A 26,295-nucleotide genomic window follows, 5' to 3' on the forward strand; every position below is an offset into this window, starting at 1 on the left:
AAAAAAAAAACAAAAAAAAAAAAAAAGAAACAAACAAAAATTAGCTGGTGTGGTGGCGCATAGTTCCAGCTACTCAAGAGGCAGGATAATCACTGGAACCCAGGAGGCAGAGGTTGCAGTGGGCTGAGATCGTGCCACTGCACTCCAGCCTGGGAAACAGAATGAGACTCCGTCTTAAAAAAAAAAAAAGAAAAAAAAAAGCAGGCCAGGCACAGTGGCTCATGCCTATAATACCCTGGGAGGCCACGGTAGGAGGACTGCTTGAGCCTAGGGGTTCAAGACCAGTGTGGCATGCACCTGTGGTCCTAGTTATGTGGGAGGCTGAGGCAGGAAAACTGCTTGAGCCCAGGAGGTAAAAGCTGTAAGCCATGTTTGCACCACTGCACTAGAGCCTGGGGGACAGAGCGAGACTGTCTCAAAAAAAACAAAAAGAAAAACAAATTGCAGAGGGTATTTAAATAGGGTATGGTACCATTTATTTAAGGTCTACATGTGTGCAAAACTCTACATTATATTGCTTAAGCATAGATGCATGTGTAGTAAAAATATGAAAATATTTATTGGAATAATATATCTCATCTACAAGATAGTGATTACTTTTTTTTTTATATAGAGTTTCGCTCTTGTTGCCCAGCTGCAGTGCAATGGTGTGATCTCGGCTCACTGCAACCTCTGCCTCCTGGGTTCAAGCGATTCTCCTGCCTCAGCCTCCCGCGTAGCTGGGGATTTTACAGGCGACCACCACCACGCCCGGCTAATTTTTGTATTTTTTTTTAGTAGAGGTGTTCCACCATGTTGGCCAGGCTGGTCTCGAACTGCTGACCTCAGGTGATTCACCCGACTCGGCCTCCCAAAGTGTTGGGATTACAGGTGTGAGCCACTGTGCCTGGCCGATAGTGATTACTTCTATGAGGCGATAAATAGGCTTCTTTTGCAGGACTTGTCATAGCCTCTAATACGTTAATAAACCCTATGACTCTCCCAGCGAAGTTTTATCATATTCAATTTCCCTCACACTTACTTAGCTATGAACCCCTTTTATTGTGCTTTACTAACATTGCCTAGAACACTTTTGGAAACGGTAGTGTAGAAAAAAAATGTGTATATATACATATACACACACATATATACACATATATACATATATATATACACATACATACATACACACACACACACACACACCCCCTCGGAAGCCCTAAAACTCACATCTTAAACACAATGGTCTGCACTTGGTAATGTCAAACAGCTCTCTGTATCTTTGTTTCCTCATACACAAAATAAAGATAACACTAGCCGGCCGGGCGCGGTGGCTCAAGCCTGTAATCCCAGCACTTTGGGAGGCCGAGACGGGAGGATCACGAGGTCAGGAGATCGAGACCATCCTGGCTAACACGGTGAAACCCCGTCTCTACTAAAAAATACAAAAAAAAAAAAAACTTAGCCGGGCAAGTTGGCGGACGCCTGTAGTCCCAGCTACTCCGGAGGCTGAGGCAGGAGAATGGCGGGAACCCGGGAGGCGGAGCTTGCAGTGAGCTGAGTTCCGACCAATGCACTCCAGCCTGGAGTGAGACTGGAGTGAGAGCAAGACTCCGCTCAAAAAAAAAAAAAAAAAGATAACACGTAGCCTCTTTCCACACTACGAGAGCTCTTTTTCCAAATTTTCCTTCTCTCTTCCCCTCTTCTTCTCCTTTTCTTTGATCTTAAGCCAATTCGGGAGAACTTCAGGAAAAGGAAAGCTTGATAGTGTTAGAACAGAAAAGCTCTGCAGAAGGGGTGTGTTTAGACTACCTTGTCCTCTGCTCACTCTCTCACTTGCCCTTTTTCTAACTACAGAACCTTACTTTTCAATCATGAATTCAGTGCCCGCCCCTGCCCAGCCCCCACAACCGCCACCTCTCCTTACCTATAGCTGAGGGGCAGTGTAGAACCTTGATTCCTTCCCTGGGACAACCAGACAGTCTTCACACAATCAATTACCAATGGAGTCAACTGGACATTAGGCTGCTTGACAGCTGGACACAGGGTCTTTTGGATGAAGACCTGGGCATCCTCAAGCCAGGCTTGTTCCTGAGGAAAGTGAATTTAGTTAAATCATCTTGACTATCCGGCCCGCCAAGGAAACTTGGGAAGAATAAAAGACTAGGAAAAAATATCCAGGTCGGGTGCAGTGGCTCACGCCTGTAATCCCAGCACTTTGGGAGGCTGAGGCAGGCAGATCACCTGAGGTTGGGAGTTCAAGACCAGACTGACCAACATGGTGAAACCCTGTCTCTACTAAAAACACAAAATTAGCCGGGGGTGGTGGTGCACACCTGTAATCCCAGCTACTTGAGAGGCTGAGACAGGAGAACTGCTTGAACCCGGGAGGCAGAGGTTGTGGTGAGCCAAGATTGAGCCATTGCACTCCAGCCTGGGCAACAAGAGCGAAACTCTGTCTCAAAAAAAAAAAAAGAAAAGTACATCCAGAGGGCACATGAAATGAAGATCAAAAGTAAAGGAGTTTAGAACTTGAAGAAACCTTAAAAGTCTTAGTCCAGCCATGTCATAGACAGCTGGCCATCCAGTTTTGGTCTTGTCCCTTTCTCTAACAAACTTGTACTCATCCCATCTTACATGGAGTCTGGTTCTAAAGTCAGTACGTTGAAAAGCGAGAATGGACAAAAACATTGTTGAACAATCCTTTAAATTGTTCATAAAGAAGACAGGCTAGGTGCAGTGGCTCCTGCTTGTAATCCCAGCACGTTGGGAGGCCAAGGCAGGTGGATTGCTCGAGTCCAGGAGTTCAAGAACAGCCTGGACAACATGGCGAAATCATATCTCTACAAAAATACACAAAGCCAGGTGTGGTGGCACACGCCTGTGGTTCCAGCTATTCGGGAGGCTGAGGTGTGAGGATCACCAGAGCCTGGAGCGGTTGAAACTTCAGTGAACCCGGATGGCGCCGCTGCACTCTGGCCTGGGTGACAGAGTGAGACACTGTCTCAAAAAACCAAAACCAAAAATGAATAGGACACAGTGCCTTACTATGTATAAGTGCCTAATAGTGGACACTACATAAAAAGGACATAGGCAGAGTATATAATTTTTAATCTTTTTTTAATTCAAATGTATGCATTTCCCACAAGCTAAATATAAGCAAGATACAACCTCACTTGATTTGTTTCCTGTTGTCTTTTCAGCAAAGGTGTGGGCTTCCTGAGGAGGATACGGACTATCTTTGTACACCTGACACAGATTCTGGACACATAGTTGCCATTATATGTAGATAACTTTAGGAAAAAGGACCAGTTTGGCCTCCTCCCAGTGCCAGGCAGCTTAACACACTTGACAGTAGGTCCTTTATCCTTCTCCCTTAATGCTACTTCTAAGCCATTACAGCTCCTTCCCTGGTCCTCCAAGGCTCATATACTAACATCCTGGTCAATCTTTCACATTGTTTTTTTTTTTTTGAGATGGAGTCGTGCTCTGTCGCCCAGACTGGAGTGCTGTGGTGCGATCTTGGCTCACTGCAACCTCCGCCTCCCGGGTTCAAGTGATTCTCCTCTCTCAGCCTCCCAAGTGGCTGGGATTACAGGCATCCACCACCATGCCCAGCTAATTTTTTATATTTTTAGTAGAGACGAAGTTTCACCATGTTGGCCAGGCTGGTTTCGAACTCCTGAACTCAAGTGATCCGCCTGCCTTGGCCTCCCAAAGTGCTAGGATTACACACGTGAGCCACCGCGCCTGGCCCTGCCCTTCACATTCTTCTAATCTTAAGGAGCTTGAAAAGAGGTAGAAAAGCCAGTCTTAACCTAAATGCCCATCAACAGTAGACTGGATAAAGAAAATGTGGTACATATACACCATGGAACACTATGCAGCCATAAAAAAGAATGAGATCATGTCCTCTGCTACAACATGGATGCAGTTGGAGACCATCATCCTTAGCAAACTAACCCAAGAACACAAAACCAAATAGTGCATGTTTGTTCCCACTTATAAGTGAGAGCTAAATAACAAGAACACATGAACACAAAGAGGGAAATAACAGACACCAGGGCCTACTTGAGGGTGGGAAGAGAGAGATCGGAAAAAACACCCATCAAGTACTATGCTTAGTATAGGGGTGACAAAATAATCTCTATACCAAACCCCTGTGACATGAGGTTACCTACATAATAAACCTGCGCATGTCCCCCGAATCTAAAATAAAAGTTACAAGGAAAAAAAACAAGGCTTCAAGTTTTAGATGTCTTCAGCATCCTTATGGACAGTCCTACCACTGACCTTCAGCCCACCTCAGCCAAACACTCATTCAAGGTCAGAGTTGTAGAAACCAGACCATATCACCATTCAGAGTTGCCTCACCAGCATCATCAAAGTTCCCACTCTCACGCTTTTTGTCTTCCTCTCCCAGTATTCTTTTGTAGTTCCATTTCTCGGATGGCCTATCCTTTGCTTGGTGCGCTGAATACTATTGTCCTATTGTCTCTCAAAGTGATCTCATGGCTATAAGGTGAAATTACCTAAGTTTTGTTAAAAAGGTAAATTCATGTTTTCATCTACTGAGTAAAAATGGAGCAGACTGGATGTGGTGACTCTCGCCTGTAATCCCAGCACTTTGCCCGGTCAAGGTAGATCGCTTGAGCCCAGGAGTTCACCACTAGCCTGGGCAACAAGGCAAAGACCCGTCTCTACAAAAAACAGAAAAATTAACTGGGCGTGCTGGCTCGTGCCTATAGTCCCAGCTACTCAGGAGGCTGAGGTGAGAGGATCACCTGAGCCTGGGAAGGTTGAGACCAGCCTGGGCAACATGGTGAAACTCTGAAACAATTCAAAATTAGCCGGGTTAGCTGGGCGTGGTAGCACAGCCAGTAGTCCCAGCTACTTGGGAGGCTGAGGTGGGAGGATTGCTTGAGCCCAGGGAGGTCGAGGCTTCAGTGAGCCGTGATGGTGCCACTGCACTCTAGCCTGGGTGACAGAGTTAAGACCTTGTCTCAAAAAAAAAAAAAGAGGGAGGAAGACCCAGATTAATACAGGCTGAAGTTTAAGAACACAATATGCTTTCCCACAATTATCTCAACCACTGCATGGGTTTAACAGCCATGGCCAGATGATGATTGTTCCTGTATGTCTACTTTAGCTGAGATCTCATTCCTGAGCTTTAGTCTTACCCATCTGCCAGACTCTCCATGGCCAACCCACAGGCGGCACACATGCCCAACACTGAACTTTTCACAAAACCCTCTCCTTATCTAGAACACTTCTAGTGTTATGTTCACTAACTTAGCAAACAGTACCCTTAACCAAATAGTTGTTCTATCCTGAAACCTAGGTGTCCTCCTTAACTCCTTCTTTTCCCTACATAACTCCCAGTCCTGGCTGGGTGCGGTGGCTCACACCTGTAATCCCAGCATTTTGGGAGGCCGAGGCAGGCAGATCACGAGGTCAGAAGATCAAGACCATCCTGGTAACATGGTGAAACCCTGTCTCGACTAAAAAATAATAATAAAAAAAATTAGCTGGGCATGGAGGCACGTGCCTGTATGCCTGTAATCCCAGCTACACAGGAGGCTGAGGCAGGAGAATCGCTGAACCTGGGAGGCAGAGGTTGCAGTGAGCCGAGATCGCGTCATTGCACTCCAGCCTGGTGACAACGCTAGACTCCGTCTCTCAAAAAAAAAAAACACCCAAACCCAATCCTTTAGATTGTATTTTCTTAACATCTATTTATTTATTTATTTATTTATTTATTTGAGATGGAGTCTGGCTCTGCCGTCCAGGCTAGAGTGCAGTGGTGTGATCTCAGCTCACTGCAACCTTCACTTCCCAGGGTCAAGCGATTCTCCAGCCTCAGCTTCCCCAGCAGCTGGGATTACAGCTGGGATTACAGGCGTGTGCCACCACGCCCAATTACCTTCACGTTAAAGTCGCTGCTCTGCAAGAGGTACAAAACTGTCAGTTCTGACCCCTCCACCACCATCCAATTGAACTTTTGAGTTTTTCAGACACCTGCTCTATCCTCCTGCCTTTGAACATGTGTTTGCTTCCGTCCTGAAACCCCTTCCGGCGCTTTTTTTTTTTTTTTTTGGCGGAGTCTCGCTCTGTTGCCCAGGCTGGAGTGCGGTGGCACAATCTCAGCTCACTGCAACCTCCGTCTCCCAGGCTCAAGCGATTCTCCTGCCACAGCCTTCTGAGTAGCTGGGATTACAGGTGCGCGCCACCACGCCCGGCTATTTTTTGTATTTTTAGTAGAGATGGGGTTTCACCATGTTGGTCAGGCGGGTCTCGAACTCCTGACCTCAAGTGATTCGCCCGCCTCGGCCTCCCAAAGTGCCGGGATTATAGGCGTGAGCCACCACGCCCGGCCCCTTTCGGCGCTTTTTGCCTTCTACACGCACTTCGGGTCTCAGACGCTTTTTCTTATTATGATTGCCCTTTTCCCCTGTAGCCTCGTCAAGGGTCTTCTCCAGGAACCCACAGCCCCATAGTTCCCCCATTAACCTGCTCCTGGTTTCCCACCGGACTTAAACCCTAGAGTGCACGGAGGCCAGTTTAAGGCTCACAGTGGGCGCCGCGTGAATAAGGGAATAAACATTCGCAGAACCAGTAAGAGGTAGGAGCGGACCGACTCACAACCCCCTCACCCATGGTCCGGACGCAGCCAGCGAGCCCACAGAGACAAGGCAGAGGAAATAGGAAGAGAAAGAATATCTGTGACAAACAAGAAAAAAGGAACGGACGAAGAGCAGCACTCACCGAGGAAGAGGTCTGACCCCGGCCAGCCGCCATGATGCGCCGGAGCTCCGCCCCCGGGAGGTGCGGGTGCTCCTTTGGGGGTGGGGGGGGCGCTCGGTGACGTCACCGGTGGGCGGGTCTCGTCGCCACCTCCAGCTCCTTCTCGCTGCTTACCACCTCGCACCCTGGAGACTGCGAGACGCCTCGGTGCACCATCCCAACTCCTGATACCCCTGTCTCTTTTCTCTGATTTTTTTTTAAAGACGAAGCCTGGCTCTGTCGCCCAGGCTGGAGTGCAGTGGCGCGATCTCGGCTCACTGCAAACCCCGCCTCCCAGGTTAAAGTGATTCTCCGGCCTCAGCCTCCTGAGTAGCTAGGATCACAGGCACCTGCCACTACGCCCGGCTAATTTTTTTTTTTTTTTTTTTTTTGTATTTTTAGTAGAGACAGGGTTTCACCATGTGCCAGGCTGGTCTCAAACTCCTGACCTCAGTGATCCACCCGCCTCAGCCTCCCAAAGTGCCTGGATTACAGGCGTGAGCCACCGCCCCTGGCCCTCTGATTTTTTTGAGACGGGGTCTCGCTCTATCGCCCAGGCTGGAGTGCAGCGGCGCCATCTCGGTTCACTGCAGCTTCGACCTTTCGGGCTCAAGCGATCCTCCCACCTCAGCCCACCGAGTAGCTGGGATCACAGGCGTGCACCGCCACACCCGGCTAATTTTTGTATTTTTCATTAGAGACAGGGTTTCGCATTGTTGCCCAGACTAGTCTCGAACCCCTGGGCTCAAGCGATCCGTCCGCCTTGGGCTCCCTAAATGCTCGGATTACAGGCGGGAGCCACCGCGCCCAGCCTCCGTCTCCCTTCTAAGTGACATCCTGTCCGGCATCCCGCAGGCCTTCACATGGATGGGGTGGGAGAGCTCAGGAACTCAAACACAGCCCGCCTGATGGATGACTTCTAAGCATCTTTCAGTCACCTTGATCTTGCCAAGCAGAGAAGCGCTTCCTCGTAATGCCTCCAAAGTACACCTTTCACATGCTTGCGTTACGGCCTTAAGTAACTGATGTCATTACTTAACTGTCCCCGCGGGGATGGGGAACAGAATGTATTTTCACAAACGTCAATTCAAGACAGATTTTTGGGAGAAACCACCTGGGGATAAACCTCTCCCCTCCAAGAACCTAGAATTTTGCGTGCCGGCTGGGAAAAGTGGGCGGGGCGTAGTCGCCCCGGCGCAGGCAGGTCCAGTCTCTGCGCGCGGCGCACGTGGATGACGTAACAAGCGCGCGCGACGATTCGAGGTACTCTGTGGCCCCGAGTGCGTCTTCCACGTGAGTATATTTACCGCGTTCGGACCTGGAACCTCCTCCAGGTGCAGCCTTTTGTCATCTAGCCCAAGCCTGGTCTGGCCCCTTCAATATCCCCCCCAGGCTGAGCTGTGTCTACTTGGTGCCCGCCCATTTGCTTTAGTGGAGGCGTCCATTCATCCTATCTTGCGTGCGTTCTGCAGACCCCAGGCATGGCCGACCCCCATGTAAACTTAGCCCCATTATCCCATTCATGGATTCAATTAACATAAAGTCTGCCGGCCGCCTACTGGGATACAGCGCTCATGCACGCAAACCCTGTCTCTGAGCTCTTGAAACTTGCATTTTACTGGGAATGATAGACGGAAATCAAGTGGCTTAATAAACAAAATGCCTTCAGGAAGACTGTCCTGAAAGTGGGGGAGGGGCTGAAGAGTGGTGAGAATCAAGAGTTCATTCAGTCAGTCCACAAGTGTTAGAATTTTTTTTGCGTTTCAAGCCCTGGTATTGTTCTAAGCCTTGGTAATTCAATGGAAACGAAGCAGCAACATCCCATGCCCACGTAGAGTTTTTTTTTTCTAATGGGGAATATAGAGCGAAAAGTAAAAACATCCCATAGTGATAAGCGCTATATAGGAAATAAAAATAAGGCCATCTGATAGTAACCACTTAGTGGCTAGTGAAGCCTTTTCCACGAAGGCGAATCACCAGAAATCTAAATAACAAGAAGGAGCTAGCCATGCATATGTCAGGGTGAAAAAAATGCCTTCCAGGTCTGAGCTTGGCAAGTTAGAGAAATAGAAAAGAAGCTAATGTGGTTGGTGCATTGTGGGTGAAAAAGAGAATGGTGTGAGATAGGGTTGGAGAGGTAGGCCGGAGAGTGGCCACAGTTGGTACACCAGGATGCTGAGTTGGAATTTATACCATGTGTAATGGGAAGCCATAATCCACTTTATGCTGATGTGTGACAAATGAATTGTGGTTATGCAGTGGTCAGGAGGTTAATGCATTGGTCAAGGTGAGTGATGATGGTGTCTTACTTGAACTAGAGTGAGGTAGTAGAGATGAAGAGATGAGGGATTTGAGATATGATTGGAAATAGATTTCCTGGTGGATTGGATTTAGAGAGTCTGAGGGAAAGAGAATTCAGCATGACTTCTGTGTTTTTGTCTTGAGCAACAAATTGGATGATGGTATTGTTTACTGAAATGTCAAGACTAGGGGAACAGCAGAGTTTGTTGAGTAAAGCCAGGGTCTTGCTGAGAGGCAATGGAACCAGAAATTGGATAGGTAGTTTGGGATAGATGGGGAGGTCCTTTGAATGTTAGGCTAAAACACTGGAGGTAAATACACCAAGACACCAGGTTGCAGCAGAAAAAGAGGTTTAATCATAGGGCTGCTGCAAAGGAGACAGGAGGAAACCTCAAATCCATCCCCCAGAGTATGTTGAGGCTAGGGTTTTTAAGGGTTTGGAGTAGGATTGGGCTGAAGTGTGAAAATCATTGATTGAAGAGTGCAGGGTGAGGTCATGAAACAGGGAGATGAAGAAACTGATTCTCATGCACACTTGGTTCCACTGTGGGAGTCTTTTTCTTTTTTCTTTTTTCTTTTTTTTTTTTTGAAAGATGAGGTCTGCCTGGTGTGGTGGCTCACGCCTATAATCCTAGCACTTTGGGAGGCCGAGGCGGGCGGATCACGAGGTCAAGAGATCGAGGCCATCCTGGCCAACATGGTGAAACCCCATCTCTACTAAAAATATAAAAATTAGCTGGGCGTGGTGGTGCACGCCTGTAGTCTCAGCTATTCGGGAGACTGAGACAGGAGAATCGCTTGAACCCGAGAGGCAGAGTTGCAGTGAGCCAAGATGGTGTCACTGTACTCCAGCCTTGTGACAGAGCGAGACTCCATCTCAAAAAAAGAAAGAAAGATAAAGAAAGACGGGGTCTTGCTGTGTCACCCAGGCTGGAGTGCAGTGGCACAATCGTAGCTCACTGCAGCCTCAAATTCATGGGCTCAAGTGATCATCTTGCCTCAGCCTCTGGAGTAGCTGGGACCACAAGTACATGCCACCATGTCCAGCTAATTTTTAATATTTTTTATGAAGACAGGGTCTTACCATGTTGCCCAGGGCTGGTCTCAAATTCCTGGGCTCAAGCAGGAGTTTGGCCTCCCAAAGTGCTGGGATTACAGGCATTGGGATTATAGTCGTGAGCCACTGCTCCTGGCTTCTGTGGGAGTCTTTGAGGTGAGTGGAGTCAGCTGTTCTGCTGGAATTCAGGATCTGCTTAAGCAATTCGTTTTTTTGTTTGTTTGTTTGTTTGTTTGAGTCACAGTCTTGCTCTGTCACCCAGGCTGGAGTGCAATGGCTCAATCTTGGCTCACTGCAACCTCTGCCTCCCGGGTTTAAGCGATTCTCCTGCCTCAGCCTCCCAAGTAGCTGGGACTACAGGCGCTTGCCACCATGCCCGGCTAATTTTTTGTATTTTTAATAGAGACAGGGTTTCGCCATGTCGGCCAGGTTGGTCTCGAACTCCTGACCTCAAGTGATCTGCCTGTCTTGGCCTCCTAAAGTGCGAGGATTACAGATGTGAGCCACCATGCCCGGCCCTGCTTAAGCAATTCTTTTTTTTTTTTTTTTTTTAAGTAATTTATGGGCTGGAATGGTGGCACATGCCTGTAATCCCAACACATTGGGAGTCCAAGGTGGGCAGATCACTTGAGGTCAGGAGTTGGAGACCAGCCTGGCAAACAAGGGGAAACCCCGTCTCTACTAATAATACAAAAATTAGTTGGGCATGGTGGCACGTGCCTGTAATCGCAGCTACTCAGGAGACTGAGTCAGGAGAATTGCTTGAACCTGGGAGGCAGAAGTTGCAGAGAGCCGAGATTGTGCCACTGCACTCCGACCTGGGTGACAGAATGAATCCATCTCAAAAAAAAAGAAAAAGAAAATAAGTAAATAAATAAATTATGACATGATATCATCAACCAATAAATTATTAAACAAAAGCTTTGTGATCAGAGATCCTTTTTTTTTGTTTGTTTTGAGATGGAGTTTCGCTCTTGTTGCCCAGGCTGGAGTGCAATGGCTCCATCTCAGCTCACTGCAACTTCCGCCTCCTGGGTTCAAGTGATTCTCCTGCCTCAGCCTCCCAAGTAGCTATGATTATAGGCATGCACCACCATGCCCGGCTAATTTTGTATTTTTTTGAGTAGAGATGAGGTTTCACCATGTTGGTCAGGCTGGTCTCAAACTCCTGATCTCAAGTTCTCACCGTGTTGCCCAGGCTGGAGTGCAGTGGCTTGATCACAGCTGAATGCAGCCTCCGCCTCCCCGGGCTCAAGTGATCTTCCCACCTCAGCCTCCCCAGTTGCTGGGACTACAGGCACATGCCAGCACACCCAGCTAATTTTTGTATCTTTTTTGAGAGAGATGGGGTTTTTGCCATGTTGCCCAGGTTGGTCTCAAACGCCTGTGCTCAATCCTCCCACCTCAGCCTCCAAAGGGCTAAGATTACAGGTGTGGGCCACTGTGCCCGGCCCAATCTGGCCTCTTCTTATAAGGGCAGGTTATAAGAGGTTTGGTGAGATTAGTAGCTCATTCATGAGAATTCCACTTTCATGACCTAATTACCTCCCAGAGGCCCCACCTCCAAATACCATAACATTGAGGATTAGGGTTTCAATATATGAATTGGGAGAGGGAGATACACAAACATTCCATCCATGGCTGATGCCATTTCTCTCAGGAAATTTTTCCTGACACCTAAAGTGCAGGATTGGTGTTCACAGTCCGCTGACCTTCACTACATGGGACTGGAAATGTCTGGGTACTTGGCCTTTCTCCCCCAATAAAATATAAACCCTGTGAGAGCAGACATAGTTTCTGTCTTGATTCACAGCAGTGTTCCTAAGACCTTGCCTGGGACCCAGCAAAGTGCATGTACTCTGGGAACCTGTGTCGAGCATGCATCTGTCACCTCCCGACCACATTAATAAAGACCACATTTTACAAGATTCCTTAAAATCTCCAAGGTTACATTTTTCAGGTTACCTTGTTTCTCTAAGTGTCCCTATCACTTTCCGCTACCCTATCCCTAACACCTCAACTTTCCTTGAAATCTGAAATCAATTCAACAGATAGGCCATGGTTAATGTTTTTTTATCTTATTTTATTTATTTGTTTGTTTGTTTGTTGACAAGGAGTTTTGCTCTTGTTGCCCAGACTGGAGTGCAATGGCGCGATCTAAGCTCACTGCAACCTCAGCCTCCCTAGTATCTGGGATTACAGGCGCCTGCCACCACACCCAGCTAATTTTGTATTTTTAGTAGTAGTAGAGACAGGGTTTCACTATGTTGACCGGGTTGGTCTCGAACTCCTGACCTCAGACAATCCACCCTCCTCAACCTCCCAAAGTGCTGGGATTACAGGTGTGAGCCACCGCGCCTGGCTCAGTTAATGTTATTTTTTAGGAACCTAATTCATCTCTCCAGCAAAGGACACCTGCAGAGATGTCCCCAGTCCTTCACTTCTATGTTCGTCCCTCTGGCCATGAGGGGGCAGCCTCTGGACACACTCGAAGGAAACTGCAAGGGAAACTGCCAGAGCTGCAGGGCATCGAGACTGAACTGTGCTACAATGTGAACTGGACAGGTTGGGCCCAGGCATTGGATTCTTGGGGGACATGCCTCGGTGTTGGGGGCAGTGTCTTAAGGTGTCCTTGCCCTGTCTCCTGCAGCTGAGGCCCTCCCCAGTGCTGAGGAGATGAAGAAGCTGATGTGGCTGTTTGGTTGCCCTTTATTGCTGGATGATGTTGCTCGGGAGTCCTGGCTCCTTTCAGGCTCCAGTGACCTGCTGCTGGAGGTCGGGCCCAGGTAAGTATCTCATCCTGCCCACGCCTTTCTCCTGCTTTCCTCCGCTTCCTCTTGTGATCCTTGGGAGATTTGTTTTTCCTTTGCTCTTTGCTACTTCCTGCCTAGGAAAAAATGCATGTGCTTTCCCCATTTGGGTAGATCCCTCCAAAGACCACCCTGCTCCAAAACATGTTCTCAAAGCAAAATAAATTGGACTCCAAGTTAAAATCAAACAGTTTTGGCCAGGCGCGGTGGCTCACGCCTGGAATCCCAGTACTTTGGGAGGCCGAGGCAGGTGGATCACAAGATTAGGAGATCGAGACCATCCTGGCTAACGCAGTGAAGCCCTGTCTCTACTAAAAATACGAAAAATTAGCCGGGCCTGGTGGCATGCACCTGCAGTCGCAGCTACTCAGGAGGCTGAGGCAGGAGAATTGCTTGAACCCAGGAAGCAGAGGTTGCAGTGAGCCAAGATATGCGCCACTGCACTCCAGCCTGGGTGACAGAGCGAAACTCTGTCTCACAGAAAAAAAAAAAAAATAGTTTTGATGCTAGAGGATAGTTATGGTTTGGTTTGAGTGAACTTTGAAAGCAGGTTTCTTGTTGCCCAGCCTGAGGCTGAAAGCCAATGGTGAGGGGATAGCGGTGGGAAGTTGTCCAGACAGCAGTGGGCAGGATCCACCCTCTCATCTGAGGCCTGCCAGGGGTTCTCCAGTCCTAACCATCAGGCCCATTGCTCAGGCTGAACTTCTCCACTCCAACATCTACCAACATCGTGTCAGTGTGTCACGCTGCTGGGCTGGGGCCTGTGGATCGTGTGGAGACCACCCGGCGCTACCGGCTCTCGGTGAGGTGGTGGGGAATCAGGAGGAGGAGATGGGCCAGAGATAGAAGATTAGATGCTAAACTCTAGAGAGAAGCAGGGACAGGTGCTCCTGGCTTTAGGCCTGCTCTATGTGGTTGTACAGGTTGTTCACTGCCTGAAGGTACCTGGTTAAAGGGTAAATGAGGCAGAAATCCAGCCTATGCTTCCCTTAATCTGTGCATCCTGGCCTGGATTCATACCTGGAAAGGGCGTCTTTTATAATCTGAGAAAAGTGCCATATGGGGTGGCAGTGGGCTGGCCTTGCATGACTAAGAGGGTAGGAAGGTGGACCATTTCTCTCCATTCTTAAACTCTTCACCCCTTGCCCTCTGTATGTCTGCACCCCTAGTTTGCCCACCCTCCGTCGGCTGAGGTGGAAGCCATTGCTCTGGCTACCCTGCACGACCGGATGACAGAGCAGCACTTCCCCCATCCTATCCAGAGTTTCTCCCCTGAGAGCATCCTGGAACCCCTCAATGGCCCTATCAATATACTGGGCGAGGGCCGACTTGCGCTGGAGAAGGCCAACCAGGAGCTTGGTGAGTAACTGGGGAGGGAGGTGTAGGGCCCAGGACAGGCCAGTAGGGGTGCTGAGATCTGGAATGTGGCTGCCTGAGTTCCATGGTCACCTCATCCTGGATTTGTCTCCTAGGTCTGGCTTTAGACTCTTGGGACCTAGACTTCTACACCAAGCGCTTCCAGGAGCTGCAGCGGAACCCGAGCACTGTGGAGGCCTTTGACTTGGCGCAGTCCAATAGGTGGGGAGGAATGGGATTGTTCTGATACCTGAGCCCATGGATATTGGGAGAGACCACAGGGACTCGCCTTCATGGCTCTCCCTTGGCTTAGGGGCCTCCCTGAGTCTCTGAGGGCCTGGGCTCCCCTCATCCATCAAGGAGTCTATATTCAAATTTTGGTTTTATCTTCACTTTGGCTCTGGATAATCCAAAATGACAGAATACTTGAAGATTATGACTTTTTGGAATATATTTTGATCTATTATCTAAGTATGAATTTGGCTGTAACTCTGCTGTTTAATGCTGGTGAGAAGACAGGGCTTTAAGAAATGACCCCTCCCTGAATCACCCCCTGCAGCGAGCACAGCCGACACTGGTTCTTCAAGGGCCAGCTCCACGTGGATGGGCAGAAGCTGGAGCACTCACTGTTTGAGTCCATCATGAGCACCCAGAAATCCTCAAACCCCAACAACATCCTCAAATTCTGTGATAACAGCAGGTGGGTTGTGCCCTAGACTGGGGTGGCATCAGGACCCAGGGAGGGGAGGCCCCAGGCCCTGCTTGGGTTAGTGTAGATCCCAGAAAGGAAGCAGGGTCCAGGATGGATATGTCCACAGTGCAATCCAGGGAAAGGAAGTCCGATTCCTACGGCCTGAGGACCCCACACGGCCAAGCCGTTTCCGGCAACAGCAAGGTCTGAGACATGTTGTCTTCACAGCAGAGACTCACAACTTTCCCACAGGTGAGCTGGGTTCCCTGGAGAAGTAGGTGAGATCACAGAATAGGGAAGGGCAAAGGTCCAGGGCCCTGTGCTGGGCCTGGGGAAAATTATCAGGGAAGCTGGTTGTCCTTATTTTCAGGGGGGTGGTCAGAGATGGGATTTGTCTCTGAGGCACCCAAACCTCTCCCCACTCTCTCTTTGCAGGAGTATGCCCCTTTAGTGGTGCGACCACTGGTACAGGGGGCCGGATTCGAGATGTCCAGTGCACAGGCCGTGGGGCCCATGTGGTGGCTGGCACTGCTGGCTATTGCTTTGGAAATCTACATATTCCAGGTTCCATCTCCTTCCTCTCTATCCACCTTCCCTTCCGGATTCCTTGTCCTGGCAGGCACCAGACTTTTATCTCTTAGGTCATAGGGTCATCCTGGGTGCCTTTTCCTGGGAGGGAGGGCTCTAAGATAGCTGGCCTTTCACTACCTATGATCATCAGTGTAGACCTGGGGAGATGAGGTGGCCAGACTGACTTTGCAGGTCCACGATTTTCTTTAGAAACTAGCCTTCATTCAGCCAGAAAGCATGATACTGGATTGGTCTTATGATCACCACCTGCCCCTCAAATCTGGTTTCTTAGAAAGCCTGAGAAACTTGGCCGGGTGTGGTGGCTCATGTCTGTAATCCCAGCACTTTGGGAGGCTGAGGTGGGCGGATCACAAGGTCAGGAGATCGAAACCATCCTGGCTAACACGGTGAAATCCCATATCTACTAAAAATACAAAAAAATTAGCTGGGTATGGTGATGGGTGCCTGTAGTCCCAGCTACTCGGGAGGCGGAGGTGAGAGAACGGCGTGAACCCAGGAGGTGGAGCTTGCAGTGAGCCAAGTTTGCACCACTGCACTCTAGCCTGAGCGACAGACTGAGACTCGATCTCAAAAAAAAAGGAAAGCCTGTGAAACTGATTGTGAGAGTCAAAAGGAAGGCTGGTGTGGGTGGTGGAGAGAAGACCAGTGCCTCACTGCAGGCTCTGTGGCTTCCTAAAACAGGACTTCCTGAAGTGGAACATTGCAGCCATGCAGGTGGTCCTTGGTGGTCTTGACCCTTCTTGAAGGATGCAGGCTGCTCTGGCCTCTGTCTTCACAGTTCATTCAGTTCATCGAGTTCTCTCTCCTTCCCTTCCAGGTTACAATCTCCCCTGGGAGGATCCAAGCTTCCAGTATCCTGGGAACTTTGCCCGACCCCTGGAGGTTGCCATTGAAGCCAGTAATGGAGCTTCTGACTATGGCAACAAGTTTGGGGAACCAGTGTTGGCTGGTGAGACTGGGGGTGTGGAGGGACGACAAACACCCAGAGGGGCTTCTGGGTGGGGTGTGCTACCCAGGGGCTGTGCTATTGGGCGAGCACTGAGGGAACTGAGTGACACGTCCCTCTGATGTTCACCCTCCAGGCTTCGTCCGCTCTTTGGGCCTCCAGCTCCCAGACGGCCAGCGGCGTGAGTGGATCAAGCCCATCATGTTTAGTGGGGGCATTGGGTCCATGGAAGCTGACCACATAAGCAAGGAGGCCCCAGAGCCAGGTAAGAGCCTGCCACCTTTCTCTGGATCCAGCCAGCTTTTTCCCCAGCACAGGATGACTGCAGTGGGGGAACTTAGGGACCACTTCAGTGGTTAGTTTTTAATGTGTTGGCTTACGTTATGCATCACATAATGATGGACCACTCGTTCTGAGAAATGTGGTTATTAGGTAATTTCATTATTGTGCCCACTGTGCCCACTTCATAGAGTGTACGTACACAAACCTAGATGGTATAGCTTACTACACAGTCACTCCACACGGCCTCTTACTGGCAACATTATCCAGGAATTTTGTACACTTAGGAGCCATGATGAACAAAACAGCATGAGAATAAATTAAGCATAAGAGAAAATAATGCAATCAAGACATGGTGGGCCAGGCAGGGTGGCTCACACCTGTAATCCCAGCACTTTGGGAGACTGAGGCAGGTGGATCACCTGAGGTCAGGAGTTCAAGACGAGCATGGCCAACGTGGTGAAACACCGTTGCTACTGAAAATACAGAAATTAGCCAGGTGTCATGGTGTGCGCCTGTAGTCCCAGCTCCTCAGGAGGCTGAGGCACAAGAACCACTTGAAGCCGGGAGGTAGAGGTTGCAGTGAGTGGAGATCACACCACTGCACTCCAGCCTGGATGACAGAGCAAGACCTTGTCAAAAAAAAAAAAAAAAAAAAGACGTGGTAAATATAAGATATATGAAGCTGCTGTCCATGTAACATGGCATACTGTTTTCAAGTTAACTTTTTTCTCTTTTTTGTTAATTATTATTATTTTTAATCTACATTTTCTTTCTCAAGCAGGATTTTTTTTCTCTTTTTCTCTTGCTTTGTCATCCAGGCTGAAGAACAGTGGTTCTATCCTAGCTCACTGTGGCCTTGAGCTCCTGGGCTCAAGCAATTCTCCTGCGTCAGCCTCCCAAAGCACTGGGATTACAGGTGTGAGCCATGGTGCCCAGCCAAAATAAAAGTGTTTTATATAAGTAGAATGAGTACATTCTAAAATAACAGTAAAAAGTATAGTTGGCTGGGCACAGTGGCTCATGCCTGTAATCCCAGCACTTTGGGAGGCCAAGGCAGGGGGATTACTTGAGGCCAGGAGTTTGAGACCAGTCTGGGGAATATAGTCAGACCCCGTCTCTAAAAAAATTAAGAAATAAAAATCAGCTGGATATGGTGGTGTACACCTGTAGTCCCAGCTACTCAGGAGGCTGACGTGGGAAGATTGCTTGAGCCAAGGAGCTCAAGGCTGTAGTGAGCTATGATCATACCACTGCACTCAAGCATGAGTGACAGAGTGAGACCCTGTCTCCAAAAAAGAATAAAAATTAAAAATGTAGGCTGGGTGCAATGGCTCACGCCTGTAATCCCAGCACTTTGGGAGGCCATGATGGGCAGATCACCCGAGGTCAGGAGTTCAAGACCAGCCTGGCCAACATGGTGAAACCCCCTCTCTACCAAAAATTCAAATATTAGCTTGGTGTGGTGGCACACACCTGTAATCCCAGCTACTCGGGAGGCTTAGGCAGGAGAATCACTTGAACCTGGGAGGCGGAAGTTGCAGTGAGCCAAGATTGTACTCCAGTCTGGACGACAGAGTGAGACTCTGTCTTGAAAAAAAAAATAAAATAAAAATTTAAAAAAGCATAGTAAATACATAAACCAGCAATAGTCATTTATTGTCATTATGAAACATTATGTAGTATATGTACAATAATGGTCTGCAGTATACTTTTGTGTGACTGGCAGTGCAGTAGGTTTATTTACAAATAGCATCCCCACCAGCGTGCCACGATGTCACTAGGCAATAGGAATTTTTCAGCACCATTATAATCTTAAGGGATCACTGTTGTATAGGTGGTTTTTTTTTTTTTTTTTTTTTTGAGACGGAGTCTCGCTCTGTCTCCCAGGCTGGAGTGCAGTGGCCGGATCTCAGCTCACTGCAAGCTCCGCCTCCCGGGTTTACGCCATTCTCTCGCCTCAGCCTCCCGAGTAGCTGGGACTACAGGTGCCCGCCACATCGCCCGGCTAAGTTTTTGTATTTTTTTTTTTTTAGTAGAGACGGCGTTTCACCGTGTTAGCCAGGATGGTCTCGATCTCCTGACCTCGTGATCCACCCGTCTCAGCCTCCCAAAGTGCTGGGATTACAGGCTTGAGCCACCGCGCCCGGCTGAGCATGTTTTTGTATGCTAGTTAGCTATTTGTATGTCTTCCTTAAAGAAACATCTATTCAGATCCTTTCCTATTTCTTTTTTTGTTTTTTGAGATGGAATCTCACTCTGTCACCTAGGCTGGAGTACAGTGGTACGATCTCAGCTCACTGCAACCTCCATCTTCTGGGCTCAGGTGATCCTCCCACCTTAGCTTCCTGAGTAACTGAGACTACGAGCTCCTGCCACCATGCCTGGCTAATTTTTGCATTTTTTGTAAAGATAGGATTTCACCGCTGGGCGCGGTGGCTCAAGCCTGTAATCCCAGCACTTTGGGAGGCCGAGACGGGCGGATCACGAGGTCAGGAGATCGAGACCATCCTGGCTAACACTGTGAAACCCCGTCTCTACTAAAAACTACAAAAAAAAAAAACTAGCCGGGCGAGGTGGCGGCGCCTGTAGTCCCAGCTACCCGGGAGGCTGAGGCAGGAGAATGGCGTGAACCTGGGAGGCAGAGCTTGCAGTGAGCTGAGATCCAGCCACAGCACTCCAGCCTGGGTGACAGAGCGAGACTCCGTCTCAAAAAAAAAAAAAAAAAAAAAAAAAAAAAAAGATAGGATTTCACCGGGTTAGCTAGGCTGGTCTCAAATTCCTGAGCTCAAGCGAGCCGCCCGTCTCAATCTCCCAAAGTGCTGGGAGTGTGGGTGAGTTCTCCTACAGCTTCTACCCTGGAGTCCCTGCACTTCAGGTTCCTTCCGCATCCAGAGGTTGCAGTGAGCCGAGATTGCATCACTTCACTCCAGCCTGGGCAATAGAGCAAGACTCCATCTCAAAAAAAAAAAGTTTTTAGTGTATAAGCCTTACTTCTATTTTAAATTTACTCCTAATTGTTTTATTCTTTTGATGCTACTGTAAATAGACATACATATTTTGCCTTTTCATTTTTCGCTTAGCAGTATATCTTAGAAATAATTTCATACTGATGAAGTCATATTACTTCATTACATTCCTATATTCTCTTTTTTTGGTGGCTTAGTCTTTCATTGTATAGACATACCACAGTTTAGTTAATCAGGTCTCTGTTGTCAGCCTTTAGATTATTTCGTGTCCTTGCTGGCCGGGCGCGGTGGCTCAAGCCTGTAATCCCAGCACTTTGGAAGGCCGAGACGGGCGGATCACAGGGTCAGGAGATCGAGACCATCCTGGCTAACCCGGTGAAACCCTGTCTCTACTAAAAAATACAAAAAACTAGCCGGGCGAGGTGGCGGGCGCCTGTAGTCCCAGCTACTCGGGAGGCTGAGGCAGGAGAATGGCGTGAACCCGGGAGGCAGAGCTTGCAGTGAGCTGAGATCTGGCCACTGCACTCCAGCCTGGGCGACAGAACGAGACTCCGTCTCAAAAAAAAAAAAAAAAAGATGATTTCGTGTCCTTGCTAATACAAACATTACTATGGTGTTTAATCTTGTAAATGGGTGATTTTATACCTGTGCAAAACCCAGCAGGGTAACTTCCTCAAAGTGTATTTACCCAATCAGAGACTGCATGCATTTGTCATTTTGGTTGTTAATGCCAAATCGTCCTCTGTAGTTGATACCAGTTTACTCTCCTATCAACCCAGTCAAGTGGTAAGGCTTCTGGGTTAGGCAGGGTGGCTCACACCTGTAATCCCAGCACTTCGGGAGACTGAGGTGGGCGGATCACCTGAGGTCAGGAGTTTGAGACCAGCCTGGCCAACATGATGAAACTGTGTCTCTACTAAAAAAAATACAAAAATTAGCTGGGCATGACAGTAGGCGCCTGTAATGCTAGCTATTCAGGAGGCTGAGGCAGGAGAATCGCTTGAACCCAGGAGGCGGGGGTTGCAGTGAGCCGAGATCACGCCACTGTGCTTCAGCGTGGGCAACAGAGCGAGACTCCATCTCAAAAAAAAAAAAAAAGTGTCAGGCTTCTCCTCCCCTAACATCAGCTTCCTCTGTCCTCACGCTGCCTTGCTTTCGAGGCCTCTTCTCGTGGCTTTCCCGGTGTTCTGATTCTGCCTTCCCTTCTTACAGGCATGGAAGTTGTAAAGGTTGGAGGTCCCGTCTACAGGATTGGAGTTGGAGGTGGAGCTGCTTCGTCTGTGCAGGTGAGTGGGAATTGCTAAAGGTGCAGAATCCTTGATATAACCGGGCCCCAGGCATAGGAGCGCGTACAGGAGCTTCCAGCCTCGCTGAACTAAGCTATGCCATATATGCCCCCAGGTGCAGGGAGATAACACCAGTGACCTGGACTTTGGGGCTGTGCAGCGAGGAGACCCGGAGATGGAACAGAAGATGAACCGTGTGATCAGGGCTTGTGTGGAGGCCCCCAAGGGAAACCCCATCTGTAGCCTTCACGATCAGGGCGCTGGTGGCAATGGTGAGGAAAGGAATTAGAACAAGAGACTGGGCCTGCCTGGTATCCTGCCAGGTTTGGTTTAGGGAGAGGTATCAGGAATTTCCAACCAACCACCCAGCTCTGGGTCCCATTCTCCATGCTCTGTACATTCTAGACAGGTTCAGGGTTGGAAGGGTAAAAGCCTGCTGCCGTGGGAGGATTGATTGGTGGTGAGGGTGAGGCAGCAGTTGACATAGGAACACACAGAATTAGGGGCTCCTTTGGAGATCAGGGACTGCCCTTTGTTGCCTGAACACCACTAGGTCACTACTTCTCCTTGTAACCCTCTCACCAGGCAACGTCCTAAAGGAGCTGAGTGACCCAGCTGGAGCCATCATTTACACCAGCCGCTTCCAGGTGGGTCTCATCCCCTGAAGTCTGGCATTTTCCCATCCCTGGCAGCCCCAGCCCACGCCCACCCATCTCTCTTGCAACAACATGAGACGTGGGAGTGCCCACTGGCCCTTCTCTTTCCTCCCTGCCATGGCTGTGCAGCTCGGGGACCCGACCCTGAATGCCCTGGAAATCTGGGGGGCCGAGTACCAGGAATCAAATGCACTTCTCCTGAGGTCCCCCGACCGGAACTTCCTGACTCGTGTCAGTGCCCGTGAACGTTGCTCGGCTTGCTTCGTGGGCACCATCACTGGAGACCGAAGGGTGAGTTGGCCCAGGGAGTCGGGAGCAGACACTGGGGCAGACATGAGCCACCTAGGTATGGGCTAGAGGGAGAGCTGTCAAGGGAGAGGGACGAGAGGAAGATGGGAGGTGGTGGCAAACAAGCTTTGGGGAATGTAGGAGCCAAGGAAGGGCAGGGACTCAATACGGACACCAAACAAGGAGTGGAAAGCACATTTGTGCCCTGATTTCTAGGAATATTCCCTGCTGGTGGTCACAGTTTCATCCCCCCGGGTGGGGTCCCTGGGGTCTATAGATAGTGCTGGTGGACGATCGGGAGTGTCCTGTCGGAAGAAATGGCCAGGGGGATGCCCCCCCGACACCCCCGCCAACCCCTGTGGACCTGGAGCTCGAATGGGTACTGGGCAAGATGCCTCGGAAGGTATGTGGGGTTGGGGGGATGGGTTTCTCCTGTGGTCCGCTCCACACCACCCTTTACCTCACATGCACTTTGTCACCTGTGTGCCTGGCCCGCCGCAGGTGCTCACACTCCCTGTCGCTGTCTGTGTTGCAGGAGTTCTTCCTCCAGAGGAAGCCCCCTGTGCTGCAGCCTTTGGCCTTGCCCCCAGGGCTGAGCATGCGCCAGGCTCTGGAGAGGGTTCTGAGGCTGCCTGCTGTGGCCAGCAAGCGCTACCTCACCAATAAGGTCCTCCCTGCACCCCTCCTCTGCCCCCTGCCTGCTTCCTCCGTGCACCCACCTCTGCCCTCCCACCCTTAGAGACTGCTGTGGGGGTTTTTGCCTGGCCCTGGGGGGAAGCAACAGGGGCAGGGCAGCCACCCTGACGGCCTGGTCTCCCTGCTACCCACCTTCTGAGTAGAGCTGTTGTCTGCACTGGGGGAAAGCCAGGCCTCCCACCGCCCTGGGTCCCTTGGGGGCAGGTGCAGGAGCACAGGCTGTCCCTGTCCCTTGCTCTCTTGCTAACCTCACCTGGTTCCACAGGTGGACCGCTCCGTGGGCGGCCTGGTGGCCCAGCAGCAGTGTGTGGGGCCCCTGCAGACTCCTCTGGCAGATGTAGCGGTTGTGGCACTGAGCCATGAGGAGCTCGTAGGGGCTGCCACAGCCTTGGGAGAGCAGCCAGTCAAGAGCCTGCTGGACCCCAAGGTCGCCGCCCGGCTGGCTGTGGCTGAAGCCCTCACCAACTTGGTGTTTGCTCTGGTCACGGACCTCCGGGTGAGTTCTCCCATAGCTTCTACCCTGGAGCCCCCAGTTTCAGGACCCTCCGGCATCCATCTGTAGCCCTTCATTTCATGTTGCAACCTCCCAGTCCCCCTGCACCCCTGTCCTCTCCACATCTCTCTTCCCCTCTAATGCCGTGCCTCTACCACCCCAGGATGTGAAGTGTAGCGGGAACTGGATGTGGGCAGCCAAGCTCCCAGGGGAGGGCGCAGCTTTGGCGGACGCCTGTGAGGCTATGGTGGCAGTGATGGCAGCCCTGGGTGTGGCAGTGGACGGTGGCAAGGACTCCCTTAGCATGGCTGCTCGGGTTGGCGCTGAGACCGTGCGGGCTCCTGGTGAGGTGTGGGGGTCCCAGGGAGGGGAGGAGGAACTACGGGGCTGGCCTGGCAACTCATTCCTTTGGACTCCTCCTTGCTCTACAGGGTCACTGGTCATCTCAGCCTATGCCGTCTGCCCAGACATCACAGCCACCGTGACCCCAGACCTCAAGCATCCTGAAGGGAGAGGTATGTTCGTGGCCCATCCCACCGCCTTGTGTGTTCTTTGCTTGGCCCCTGCTTTGAGTGCTGGGCCCCCATCTCAACACTGGGCCGTGGTGTTTTCTGGGACTGATTGTCCGGGCGTCTCACCACATGCTGGGAACAGCAGTGCTGGGAACAGCAGTGCTGTGAGCACCTCAGGGACGGGTCCTCCTGAGGTGTCCCCCTCCCCTCACCCCTCCCTGTCTCCCCAGGCCATCTGCTTTATGTGCCTTTGAGCCCTGGGCAGCACCGGCTGGGGGGCACGGCTCTGGCCCAGTGCTTCTCCCAGCTCGGGGAGCACCCTCCAGACCTGGACGTTCCTGAGAACTTGGTGCGTGCCTTCAGCATCACCCAGGGGCTGCTGAAAGGTGAGTGAAGCCCCCTGGGGAGATGGCGCACGGGGTGCCAGGCGTGCAGCAGGCGTTCACCAGCTGGGCAGTGGGGCAAGAGGGACTCCAATGGACAATGTACCTCAGATCCCCCGACATTCTTACACACGCTCTTGACGGACTGACTCTGGAAGGTGGAGGGGGCCTGTCAGGTTTGGGCCCCGAGGTTGCTGAGCTTCCTTCTCCTTCCTCTAGATCGCCTCCTCTGCTCAGGCCACGATGTCAGCGATGGAGGCCTCGTCACATGCCTGCTGGAGATGGCCTTTGCTGGAAATTGTGGGCTACAGGTGGATGTGCCTGTCGCTGGGGTTGATGGTAAGGAACCTGGGGTCTAGTCTCCGGCCTGGGCTGCCTTCTCCACCCTGCAGACCCCATCTCCAATATATTAAAGAGTGGAGTGCCCTCTAATCCCCTTTCCCTGAGTCTTCCCGGACTAGCTTTTCTGTGCTGTGTCTCTGACAGCTGAACTGGATGGAACTGGCTGGCACCCGCCATGTTCCTGCCTCTCTCTGAGACTTCCCATCCCTGAGATGTCCATGATGAAACATCCTCAGTCCCGCCCTCCCAGCCCTCATCCTCTCTCATCCCCACCCTAACTCCCTGGCTGCGTCCCTCTGACCCCCGCCCCGGCCCTTCCTGCATTCCCCTGATCCCCGCCCCAACTCCCTCAGCCCTTCTTGCATCCCCCTAACTCCCCCTGTTGCTCTCCCAGTCCTGTCTGTGCTGTTCGCTGAGGAGCCAGGCCTGGTGCTGGAGGTGCAGGAGCCAGACCTGGCCCAGGTGCTGAAGCGTTACTGGGATGCTGGCCTCCACTGCCTGGAGCTGGGCCACACAGGCGAGGCTGGGCCCCATGCCACGGTGAGGAAGTGAGGGAGAGAGCAGTGTGCAGTGGGCAGTCAGAGTGGGGCGGCCATGGTCCATCCCTCTCCCACTGTGGAGGGGCCATCCTTTCTCCTAGCCCAGGGAGATTTGTTCCTCTTCCTAGGTCCGGGTGTCAGTGAACGGGGCTGTGGTTCTGGAGGAGCCTGTTGGGGAGCTGCGAGCCCTTTGGGAGGAGACGAGTTTCCAGCTGGACCGGCTGCAGGCAGAGCCTCGCTGTGTGGCGGAGGAGGAACGGGGCCTGAGGGAGCGGACGGGGCCCAGCTATTGCCTGCCCCCCACCTTTCCCAAAGCCTCCGTGCCCCGTGAGCCTGGTGAGGGAGTGTGTGCAGAGGCTTCGCGTCCTGGGGGCACTGAGCCTGGATGCCTGGGCCTGCCCTGGAAAAGGTGTCTGGGGAGTTGGGGTGGGGAAGTAACTTTCTGGCCCAAAGACAATTATTCTTCCCCAAGGTGGTCCCAGCCCCCGAGTCGCCATCTTGCGAGAGGAGGGTAGTAATGGAGACCGGGAGATGGCTGATGCCTTCCACTTGGCTGGGTTTGAGGTGAGCAGGGGGGCAGCTGGAGGTGGTTCTCCAACCTCAGCTGCATGTCCTCCCACCCACACTCCCCCTCCCCATCTTCGCAGGTATGGGACGTGACCATGCAGGACCTCTGCTCTGGGGCAATTGGGCTGGACACTTTCCGCGGTGTGGCCTTCGTGGGCGGCTTCAGCTATGCAGATGTCCTGGGCTCTGCCAAAGGTCAGCGTGCAGCCTTCTGCCCACTCCCTTCCCCTACATTTCTGAAGAGGTACCTTTAGCCCTGTCTTCCTGGGCTGGGGATTGGCCTCTCACTCCACCGAGCTAGGAGAGAGTGGCCACATTCGTTCCGGGCCACATGCCAACAGAATGCTGGTAATAAATTTTTAATTTTTTCATTAAAAAGCTACTTGGGGCCGGGCGCGGTGGCTCAAGCCTGTAATCCCAGCACTAAGTTACGTTATGTGCTTCGTTACTTTTGGGAGGCTCGAGACGGGGCGGGATCACATGGTCAGGAGATCGAGACCCATCCTGGCTAACACCGGCGGTGAAACCCCCGTCTCTACTAAAAAATACAAAAAACTAGCCGGGCGCAGGTGGGTGGGCGCCTGTCGTCCCAGTCTTACTCGGGAGGCTGAGGCAGTTACCGGAGATGGCAGTAAAACCCGGGAGCGAGAGCTTGCAGTGAGCGGAGATCCAAGTCCCACTGCACTCCAGCCGTGTGGTGATCAGAGCCAAGACTCCAGTCTGCTTCTTTCTTTTCGTTGCCCTTGTCTCATATGAAAAAAAAAAAAAAAA

General features: G+C 51.0%; 2 protein-coding genes across 3 annotated transcripts in view; one reads left to right on the forward strand and one right to left on the reverse strand.

Moving 5' to 3' along the window:
* The window catches only part of CTC1 (CST telomere replication complex component 1), a 22,678-nt gene extending 15,850 nt beyond the window's left edge, over positions 1-6,828 (reverse strand). The window contains exons 1-2 of the mRNA XM_017850580.1: positions 6,745-6,828; positions 1,907-2,070 (exon numbers count right to left, since the gene is read on the reverse strand). Coding sequence (XP_017706069.1) covers positions 1,907-2,070; positions 6,745-6,777 — 197 coding nt within the window. The 5' untranslated portion in view covers positions 6,778-6,828. The remainder of the gene's footprint in view (positions 1-1,906; positions 2,071-6,744) is intronic.
* Positions 6,829-7,999: 1,171 nt separating this feature from the next.
* PFAS (phosphoribosylformylglycinamidine synthase) lies at positions 8,000-25,865 on the forward strand. Of its 2 annotated transcripts, XM_017850582.1 has the most exons (26): positions 8,000-8,055; positions 12,505-12,685; positions 12,771-12,906; positions 13,627-13,732; positions 14,100-14,289; positions 14,403-14,508; positions 14,846-14,986; positions 15,105-15,229; positions 15,413-15,541; positions 16,386-16,517; positions 16,651-16,779; positions 20,975-21,048; positions 21,164-21,320; positions 21,634-21,695; positions 21,834-21,995; positions 22,270-22,395; positions 22,528-22,659; positions 22,954-23,184; positions 23,345-23,525; positions 23,613-23,696; positions 23,924-24,079; positions 24,296-24,415; positions 24,813-24,958; positions 25,086-25,293; positions 25,430-25,521; positions 25,605-25,865. In XM_017850582.1, the coding sequence occupies exons 2-26, from the start codon at positions 12,544-12,546 to the stop codon at positions 25,776-25,778; spliced, it is 3,441 nt and encodes a 1,146-aa protein (XP_017706071.1). In that variant the 5' UTR covers positions 8,000-8,055; positions 12,505-12,543; the 3' UTR covers positions 25,779-25,865. The 2 variants fall into 2 exon arrangements, with proteins under 2 accessions (XP_017706071.1, XP_017706070.1); XM_017850581.1 differs by lacking the exons at positions 8,000-8,055; positions 12,505-12,685; positions 13,627-13,732 and having other exon boundaries at positions 12,817-12,906; positions 25,605-25,864.
* Positions 25,866-26,295: the final 430 nt, after the last annotated feature.

The sequence above is a fragment of the Rhinopithecus bieti genome, unplaced genomic scaffold (genome assembly GCF_001698545.2).
Source record: "Rhinopithecus bieti isolate Rb0 unplaced genomic scaffold, ASM169854v2 scaffold_32008, whole genome shotgun sequence".
Classification (NCBI taxonomy): domain Eukaryota; kingdom Metazoa; phylum Chordata; class Mammalia; order Primates; family Cercopithecidae; genus Rhinopithecus; species Rhinopithecus bieti.

Bases quoted from the DNA above. Each gene is read 5' to 3' on its own strand.
- PFAS (XM_017850582.1), top strand. From the start codon at position 12,544: ATGTCCCCAGTCCTTCACTTCTATGTTCGTCCCTCTGGCCATGAGGGG. The intron at 16,518-16,650 runs GTGAGACTGGGG...TTCACCCTCCAG, and splicing joins TGGGGAACCAGTGTTGGCTG to GCTTCGTCCGCTCTTTGGGC. The intron at 23,526-23,612 runs GTGAGGTGTGGG...CTTGCTCTACAG, and splicing joins TGAGACCGTGCGGGCTCCTG to GGTCACTGGTCATCTCAGCC.